Source organism: Manis pentadactyla (genome assembly GCF_030020395.1).
Source record: "Manis pentadactyla isolate mManPen7 chromosome 15 unlocalized genomic scaffold, mManPen7.hap1 SUPER_15_unloc_1, whole genome shotgun sequence".
Taxonomy (NCBI): domain Eukaryota; kingdom Metazoa; phylum Chordata; class Mammalia; order Pholidota; family Manidae; genus Manis; species Manis pentadactyla.
In genome coordinates this window covers 3,206,548-3,216,845 of record NW_026644588.1, presented here as the reverse complement: position 1 = coordinate 3,216,845, position 10,298 = coordinate 3,206,548, and the positions used below count along the sequence as shown (strand labels likewise).

The following is a 10,298-nucleotide window of genomic DNA, read 5'->3' as shown; positions in this document are numbered from 1 at the left end:
ATCCTCAGACAAGCCTGCTGACTTCCCCAGGCTCCCCCAGCCCTCATCGCCTGGCCTTGTGTCTCCTCTGGCACACTTTACACTGTCCCTCCACGTCTTTGCTCTTCATCCACGCTGACCTTGATTTAGTTTCTCCCTCACTTGCTCCATTTTACTAACTCAGGTCCTTCTGTTATCATCCGTGGTCCCCCAAACCTGCTGCCCACTTCGCCTGGGCAGTCAGGCCTCATCCTCACGTGCCTCAGGACCCTCACGTCTGTTACCAGGCCTCCAAATTTCACGTCTTTATACCGCAGACCACACATCATGATCTACAGCGATATACTTGTGCATTTTTAAATTACTATCTGACATTCCCCACATCATCGTCTCATTAAAGATATTCACCAGGTCTGTTTAGGTCAGAGTTTCTCAATCTCAGCACTACCGACATTTGGGACCAGATAATCCTTTGTTTTGGGGGCAGTTCTGTGCACTGTAGGGCCCCTGGTCCTTACCCAGTAGACGCCCATGTTATCTCCCACCCCAGTTGTAACAACCAAAGGTGTATCCAGACATTGCCAAACTGTCCCCTCGGAGGTAAAATTGCCCCATGTTAAGAACCGAAGGTCTAGGTCACGATAGTAAGTCAACAGTATGCCTGGGTTAGTGGAGGCATCCGTCCATGCACTTTGGAGCCACAGATGCACGGACGTACAGGTGGGTAATGGTACTGACTGTAAGGCAGCCCTGCAAGCTGTGGGGAATCTGGTCCGCTGCTTCCACAACTGCCAGGGCAGGTGTGTCTTGCTTAATGACGACCCTCTCGGGGACGGATAGCTCCCCTCGTCCTCCTTCCCGGAGCCGCATTCGAGCGCCCCGCCATCAGGTCTAGAATAGATGACACGCCTCGATACAGGGAACCGGCTTTGAGAGCCCCTCTCCGCCCTCACCCCCATTTGCTAGTTTCTGCTTGGGGATTGACGCTGAGAGCAGAAATTTCCCAAATGCACAGTCACTTGCTCAAAGCCAGTCAGCACAAATGGACTGGGGCCAAAAGCTGAACGGCACCCCCTTCTACACCCAAACCTTTCCAGACTCCTGTCTGTCCTCTGTCCTGCCCCTGGAGTGGTCAGGTTGCAGGCACCAGCCTGCTGGCCCCGTCTCACAGAGCGGGTCACCCTATGCAGCAGACCCCTGTCCACTGCCTCCTCCACCTGCTTCAGGACGGCATGCTCTGCCCACCTGGCAGGGGGCACAGCACAGAGTCTGGAGGGAGTTTCCTAGTCGCCAAACCAGATCTGACAACCCTTCAGTCTGTGCTCTTGGGCCACTGGCATGGTTTCTCCAAGTCTCAGCCCCTCCCTTTAGAGGGAAGAGCAGAACTGCATGCTGGTGAAGATTACCATGGTGACCAGACACCAAACAAACTTGGTGCCAAACACGGCGGACTGGTGGTTGCTGGGGGCTGTGGGGAGAGCAGAACGGGGGGGTGACCCTTTCACGGGCATGCAGTCTCCTTTAGGGGTGATGAGATGGAACTACAGAGAGGTGACGGTCGCACAACATTGTGAATGTACTACATGCCACTGAATTGGACACTAAAATTTTATGCTATGTGAACTGTACCACAAAAAACAAATGAATGCGAAGGAAGGAACTCAGTTCCTCAAAAATCTAAACAGAGAATCATTATGCAATCCACATGTGAAAAAGCAAAGGAATGGAAAGCAGGGACTTGAACCCACATTTGTACTCCGATGTTTGTAGCAGCATTATTCACATTAGCCAAAAAGTGGAGACCCCCCAAATATCCACTGATAGGAGGGGATAATCAAAATGTGGTAGACACAGCAATGGAGTATTATTCAGTGTAAAAAGGAAGGACAGGCTGACATGTGTTACAACATGGATGAATCTTGAGGATGTTACGTGAAGTGAAATATGCCAGACGCAGAAAGACAAACATCGTATTCCTCCACCGACATAAGTACCTCAAATAGGCAACTTCCCAGAGAAAGAGGGTAGATTAGAGACTGCCAGTGGCCGAGGGGAGACAGAGCTGAGAGTCGTTGCTTCATGTCTTAGCGTTTCTGTTGAGAATCATGAAAAATGTCTGAACATAGAGGTCATGGCTGCACAGTATGGCGAATGTAATTAGCAGCGCTGAGCTGCAGCCTAAAAACTGGTTAAAGTGGTAAATTTTATGTTATATATACTTTACCACAATTAGAAAACACCCAAAAAAACTATTTTAAAAAGGAAGGAATTACAGGTCCTTCGCACCATAATTTATATGTGTTCCCCCATCGAGAAGGAAAGCACGGCTTCTCCCCGGGGGGTCTGCCCGAGTCCCAGCTCTGTTCCCTTGCAGGGGACTCTGCAGTCCCTGTCATATCTGCTGCTCCTGGTTCTGTGGTCCCAGGGAACAAGTCCGTGACAGTCCTGTGCTGGGGACTCCCGAGTCTTTCCTGTGCCAACTGGAGACCCTGGAAAACTCCACATACAAGGTGGTGGAGAAGAAACTGGGATTTCAGAAGAAGGCTGAATGTATCATTAACCACACGGACGCAGACACCGCGGGTTATCAGGGCCGGTACGAGAAACAGCACAGCTGGTCAGAGCGCAGTGACCCCCTGGAGCTGGTGGGGACAGGGGAGCAGGTGGCTGGGGTCTCCAGCCCTCATGCATTGTCCTTTTTTTATCTCTTCACAGACTTTATTCTTAGAACAGTTTCAGATTCACAGAAAAATGTAGAAGAGCCTATGCAGCTGGCATGGGGGACGGTGACATCTGCCAGGACTACGGTACCTGCCTTGCTGCTAATGAACCAGCATCGACTCATTATTATGAGCTGCAGTCTACGGTTTACTTGGATTTCTAAGGGTCCACCCAGTGTCCTTCACCTGTCCCAGGATCCCATCCCACATGGCATTGCGTTGTCCTGTCTCTAGGCTCCAGTCAGACTGTCCTTGGCCTTGACGACCGGGGCAGTTTGAGGACTGGTCAGGTACTTGCAGGGGGCCCGGCTCCTGGAAGTCACCCGATGCTTCCCTCGGGATGGCTCAGGGGTTCTGGGATCCTGGGAGGAAGACCACAGGAGCTCAGTGCCATCGTCTCCGCTCTGTGTGAAGGGTACATCGCGCACCCAGGAACACGGGCGCTGATGTTGGCCCTGAGTACCTGGCTGAGGTAGTGTGCACTGGGTTTCTCCCCCAGAAATTTGCTTTTCCATATGGAAGGAAAACTGCACGGCGTGGGAGTTATGTTCCTGGCACAAGTCCAGCCCTCAGTGTTAAGCTCTGTCCTCAGGGTGGCCGGACCCTGTGTTTCTGAGGGTGGGCCCTGATTTTCCAGGTGCTTCTGTGCCGGGAGCCATGCTACTCAAGCTGTGTAGCGAAGCTCAGGCTGGAAGAAGACCCCCATAAGGCAGGGGCCTTCGCAGCCGGCTCCCCCTATTACCCACCTTGATTTTGTTTTTCTCCATTATACTATTGGCTTTGTTTTTTGCTTGCATTATTGCCAAGAGCTAAGCTATCCTTTGCTGAGCAGTGTGGAAAGGATGAGAACATAAACTTCCCAGAAGCTTTTCAGGACGGTGCTCCTGAAGAATAGAACACGCAGGGGCCCAATGGCGATCTTGGCATAAAGTACTGAAACCTGCTGTTAGTTAGTCAAACATTGACGACCCCATTTCCACTGAGAACGCCCCCCTTGTTTACAATGCTAGTGAAATTAGTGATGGAAAGTTTTATAGAAATAGAGTCATGAGAAAATATTGAATAGAATAACCCTGTTGACACTTAATTAATCATCTCATGTTTTCTTCCCTCTACTACTTTTATAGTTTGTTTTTCTTCTTTCCTAATTATGGCCCTTTACTAGAATTTGTGCCTCATACGTGAAATTACCAAGTACCATAATTTTCCAGGAAGTAAAGATACCTCAAAACAAGTGCTGGGCATAGAAGTCACGGAGCATAAATCTGCAAAGAAGTGAAAAACTAACCTTTTCAAAGAATATTGCTTCTCTCTCACTTACCAGCTTTACATTTCCCTGTATGGCCCCGGAAGATGGCTGGTTAGCCAGAGACGGGTAAGATTCCTCAAGGGAGGAACAACCTAAGACAGGCACAGTCGCAGGGGGGCCATCAGGTGAGAAATTGGGGATCAACAGAGGTGAGGCTTAGAACCTCACCCCCCTAGTTTTGAGAGAAATCTTCTACACGTGTGGGTGTTTTGTTGCCCTTGTTCAGCTTGGATTAAGACCTGGTCCGTAAGCACACACCTGATCATCTACAGCCTTCTTACAGTTCTAAATCATGCTTTCTATCTATATCTTGCATTTACCTACTACATCAACATTTTATTAGATTCATATATAAAGTATAAAAATCAAATGAATAATCATACATTATATTTGACGTGATTGTTTATAGTTTAAGGTTTGTAGTTTAAACAGAAACAGTTTCTATGATATGAATGCCCTTGCATTGTTCACCATGTAAGAACTTGTTTAGTCCCTGCAGTAGTGGAGTCATGGAGACCTGTGCAGCATATGTCAGGGAGATTTTGGTATCCACACAGAAGAAAGAGAAATGTAGATAAGAAGGGGAAATTTAGTTTGCTGCCTACTGTGCCCTGTAAAGGGGTGTATAATGAAGATATGAGTTTATGATTTTAGATTGCTTATAAATTTATTAAAGCTTTTAAGAATATTTTTGTGGAAAAGAATCCTAGCTAACTGTGGCACTAGGTGACCTGTACTTCACCCTGAGCTGATAGACTCCATAGTCGCTGCTACATACTGCAGGCTCCTGCGGTCACATGCACTACTTAGAAACTGCGTTGCATAGAAACGTAAAACACAATAGAGTACGTGTTGATAGGAAAAGCTTTGGTCAAGGAACAGAGAAACAATCACCTGTCTAACGCTTGACCAACCATGAATAGATTAGAAAATAAAAGAAAGAAAAAAAGCTTGCCTATACTTATTAACCAACTGCCTATACTAATTAATCATCAGAATAATAAAAAATAATCATATCCTTGTGCAAAATGGTATAAATAAAGCTGTCATCGACACTTTGTCGAGAGACCACCTCCATCTGACTCCGTGTCCTGTCTCTCCACACGCCGACTCCGTCTCATCCTTTGGGCTTCACCCCCCCGCCCGCTGGAGCTGGACTCCCACACTTTTGTCTCCTGACATTCCTTTTACACAATGTCACCTCTCTCAGCCCCTCACATAGCTCCTCAAACTCTTGGATGCCATCCCCCCTCTTTTTTTTATTTTTTTGCTAAAATATGATTTGTGACAGTGTGATGTACAATAAGAAGTATATACTTGGTCTTCATCTCATTCCTGGCACAGAGCTCCTAAGAATCGGAATTTCCTGTAATGAGCGCCCTGAAGGTGTCTTTGGTTAGGCTAATGAGCTGGCGTTAGGTAAGCACCTAAAGACTGGGATGGTCACCAGGAGAACCCGCCAGGTGACTGGAGGGTTGGAGGGTTGGAACTAGGGGAGAGGGGCTGGAGGTTGACTCCATCACCAACGGCCAATGATTTAATCGATCACACCTCTGTCATGAAGCCTCTGTAAAAACCCCAAAGGACAGGGTTCAGAGAGCTTCCAGGGTGGTGAACACGTGCAGACTGGGGGAATGTGGGGGGCCCAGGGAGCATGGAAGCCCCTCGCCCTCTCCCCCCTGGCCCTGTGCGTCTTCCTCACCTGGCCACCAGCATCTCTTCCACCTGCGGTTCCCGAGTTACGTCTTTTTATAATAAACCAGTGATCTAGTAAAAAGCTTCTCTGAGTTCTGGGAGCTACTCTAGCAAGTTAATTACACCCAGAGAGGGTCGTGGGAACTTCTGATTTGTAGCCTGTCCATCAGAAGCCCAGGGGATCACCTGGACTTTCAGCTGGTGTCCGAAGCGGGGGCCGTCTTACAGGACGGAGCCCTCACACCGAGGGATCTGACGTGATCCCCATGTGGATAGTATCAGAATTGAGCTGAATTGTAGGACGCCCCGCCGGTGTCTTAGAATTGCTCGATGGGGTGGGGGAAATCCCGCACATTACACTTGGGAACAGAATCGTCTGTGTCATCCGGCTTTAGAGACCAGCTCTCCATCTCCCGCAGATGGCATCTCTTCTTGCCCGCAGGCTGTTTGTCTGCACAGCGCTGTTTGCAGAGTGTGCGTCCTGTGCTGGTGCAACGGGACGCTAACAGCTCCCGTCCCTCTGGAGCAGGGACCGTCTGCGTTTCCCCTTCTCCGCGCGGACCCAGCGTGCATGGCGGGGGTGAGGGGGAAGGAGGGAGAGCCTGCTGAGGGGCCCCCCTCTCCTCTCTTGGGATTGTATGGTAGCCCTTCCTCCCTGCTGATCGAGGCCGCGTGGCAAGGCTTGGAGAGAGGGTTTCCCTCCAGTGTGGTTCAGCGCACGTCCCGTTTGATAGATTTTCACTGGCCATGGATGGAGAAGCTGCCTTGTCCCAGCACCAAAATGGGGGACACCGCGGCAACTTCATCGTGGGTCCTGTGAACCCCAGCTTCTCAGGGAACTACAGTTGCTACGGTTGGTACAGTGGCAGCCCCTACGTGTGGTCGGCCCCCAGCGAGGCCCTGGAGCTTGTGGTCACCGGTAGGTGCAGCCCAGCCCGTCCCTGTGTCCTCCCTGGGGTTCTCCAGGCCGCCCACGGCCTTGGTATCAGGCAAGAACATAAACAGGTGCTCTGCCAGGAAAAGCTAGCACAGCATCCCCCAAACCACCTCCTTCCCCGTGCACAAGACTCCCCCAGGGGCCGCCGTTCCTCACCCTCGCACCCAGGCAGGCGGCCTCCATGTGGGTCTCACGAACGCAGGAGCTTGTTGAGGAGGGGGTCAGATGGGACCCCACACAGGGAGATGAGCTCCCCGTTCAGGGCCCTGGGCTGGGGAAGGGGTGGAGTGTGACCAGTGATGGCTCCTCTCCTTTGGACTGTATCTCTGCATATCACGAACCAAGACTGCACCATGGAGACCGGGACCCGCATGGGCGTGGCAGGGCTGGTCTCTGTGGCTCTCGTGGCCGTCCTGGCTGAAAACTGGCTCAGCCGCCAGGCTTCCTGCAAGGAAGACCAGCCTGGCCTGAGCTGGAGTCGACAGAAATGTCAGAGAATGGAGCTCTGGACCAAGCCCTCAGCGCCCCGGGCAGACACCTGGGATGGGTTGGCCCTTGCAGGGTGCCCCAGTGCATGTGGAAGGCGGGGGAGAGAGGTGCTACCAAGCGTGGGCCCATCTTCAAACCGGTCAAATGGGATTTCCCTTCGTGGAGCCGATGCGCTTGCACCTCCCACCTTTCTGACGTCAGTGATTAAATTCTCAGTGAAGTCTTAGCTTAACTCATCACACTCCTTGTGATAAAAATAATGCAAGGCATTCTCAGTTCTCCTTGCTGACTGCTTTCCACCCTTCCTCTGTAGAAATTCTAGCTCATTATCTTCAGTTTGTCTCAAATGTAGTAATGTTTATCAAATTCATCAAAACCATAACAGGGGAGGTGATGAATGTGTTGAACTTGATTGTATTAATCATTTCACAATGTGTAAATATATTAAATCATTGTGTTGTACACCCTAAATATACACAATTTTCTATTTGTGTATTATCCTTAATAAAGCCAGGAAGTTTTTCAAATAGGGGGAAGTGAAAAGGGAATTCACCCACTCCCAGAATGGGAACTTCAAACTGTCTTGATTAAATGGAGTTCTGAACTTTTGGCTCCTGGGTAGAATATGATGTCTAAGTGCTGGGATGTGGTTTCAGTACCTTCCAGAAAAAACAGACCTGGTCTTAAGACCTCACGGTGCAAGTCTTTTGAACAGAGACCTCTGCACAGAGTTAACACTGCCCAGAGAAAACACTGGTGTGAAGGCAAGTCTTTGCGAGGATTTCCCTCTTAGGAAAAGCATTTCTAGAATTGCTCCGATCACCATCTCAGAATGACAAGAAAACTTGCCTTTGCCAGAAAGTCTGGAAGCAGACTTATGAAAAATCAAAAACACAGATGTCTTTTCACAAGAACAGGAGATTAAATTTCCTTTCTGAGCTGTGTGGGACCAAACCCATAAACGAATGTAAAATTGTCTGCAGCCCACTGGACATCTGAGAAACCCCAGAGAAGAGAGCGGAAGACAAGACCTGCTGTCAGTGCACAGAAACATGGGTGCTGGAACCCCTTAGGTAGGAAAACTCACTGTAAATGACCATCAGTAAGTACTGCAAACCTCATGCGGAAACAAAGAACCCCAAAATTATTACAGAAGAATTAGCAACCCCAAAGGACTTGAGACATAGAACTGCTTTCTGTCTATATTAATTATTAAAATAGTAAGAGAGGAAACCCTAAGGACACAGAGGCTTGACCCATTTTCTTAAGTCCCTGCCGACCCCAGTTAGGACCACGTGTGGAGATACTAACTTCATCCTCGGTGGTGCCAGGGGGTTGGTTCAGACTCCAGGGACTTCCCTCCCAACTTGCAAAATAATTTCCCAGGAACATGATATCAATGAGCCTTTTAAACAGAATCCCAGTGTCTCTAAGGAGCTTTCTGCAGGGGAGCTATTTCTATGCCCTGGGTCGCTTTACCCCCAAAGGACAATGAGCCCTCCTGACAGGGACTCATTAGCGACTTCCCTTCAGGCTGTGGATGGAGTCTGGCGGGACAAGATGAGCAGATGGACTCCGGGAGGCGGGGAGGCCACGCGCCCTCTTGGCCCCGCGTCTTCTCCCTGCCTCCCGCTCAGGCCAAGTGTGATCAAAAACCATAGATGGGTATATGCTAAGTGAGATAAGCCAGGCAGAGAGACAAATACCATACGATTTCACTCACATGTGGAATCTATGAACAAAACAGCAGGAGACTCGGAGACACTGACAAGTGACCGGAGGCTCACATGGGGGAGGGGCTGGGATGGGTGCATGGACCAGGTGAAGGCGATGATAAAGGGGCTCAAAATCTCAATCATACTATAAATTAGTCACAAGGATAAAAGTACGGCATAGAGAATATAGTCAATAGCTCTGTAGCATCTTTGTATGTTGACAGATAGTAACTAGACTAGTTGGGTGGAGATGTAATCATGCACGTAACTGTCCAATCACTGTGTTGTACACTGAAAACCAATATAGTCTTTTGTATCAAGCACACTTCAGTAAAAGAAAAAACCATAGCGTTCAGCCAGGTTTCTCACTGGCGTGCTCTGTGTCTGCTCTCTCTGTATGTGGCCGACATGGAAACTGACGGGTGGCCCTGGGTCGTCACCCACTTCCTCCACACTGTCTTTCCTGTCTTTCAAGGCTAAAGTCTCCAAATCACACAAGACAGAGAGTCAGCTGGAGAAGCCCCCAACTTCATGCCCATTGAGCCCTATACTGGACACCCCCAGTAGGAGGACAAGACAGCAACAGTCCGGTGGGTGGCCCTGTCCACAGGGGAGCCGCGCACCGGATCTGAGGTCAGAACCTGCCTCGGGGTTTGCTGTCCACGCTCTCCTCTTGACCGAGAGCGAGGGATCCACTGCAGCTTGTCCTCCTCAGGGGGGCTTCTGAGCACGGCGTCACACACACGAGGATGAAGCCTCCCCTCAAAATGTTATAAGGACATTCAGGTGGAGTCTCGAGACAGGCAGACTGGATGGCTGTTGGCTGGCTGGAGAAGGGGCATTCTGGCATTGGGAGCTGAGGACTGAAGGCAAAAGAAAAGAACGGAATGGAAAAGCTGTTGTTTGCAATCACATGACTGAATCCAGAGGACACGAGGCCAAAGGAAATAAGCCAGACACGCAAAGACAAATAACACTGGTTTCACTTACATGAGGGTGAAACTGTTCTATATTTTGATTAAGGTGTTGGTCACAGGACTATATGCATTTATCAAAACTCATAAAACTGGACACCAAAGGAGTAAATTTTATTGTATATAAATAAGAAAGTAAATGGAGAATGTTTGACAACATCCAGAAATAAGAACAAAAGAAAATAGATTGGGGACGGAGATTTTTCTCATAGGATGTGAGGCAAAATATAAACTGACACACATTTCATTTCCACAAACTGTTTAAACCCTTTAAAACAGAAGAACAATGGGCACATTTTGAGTTTTAAAATATATTAGAATATCTGAGATTTTAATATTTAATGCCTGCTTTATAACAGACTAAAGGCATGTGCTTAGGTAAGAAATAGAACATTTCTGCTTACAAGCAGCGTTCTGTTGAAACGCGACAAATCTCTTCCATTCTGATGAAGCCAGTTAGCTTATCCAAGCCTACACACA

At 49.0% G+C, this 10,298-nt stretch overlaps 1 protein-coding gene across 1 annotated transcript; it reads left to right on the top strand.

The window, feature by feature from the left end:
• The first annotated feature begins 2,110 nt into the window (after positions 1-2,110).
• On the top strand, positions 2,111-9,476 carry FCAR (Fc alpha receptor). The gene is given in 6 exon segments (XM_057496676.1): positions 2,111-2,132; positions 2,354-2,428; positions 2,431-2,642; positions 6,349-6,622; positions 6,971-7,187; positions 9,455-9,476. Coding segments are annotated over 6 exon segments (822 nt in total).
• The last annotated feature ends 822 nt before the right edge of the window (positions 9,477-10,298 follow it).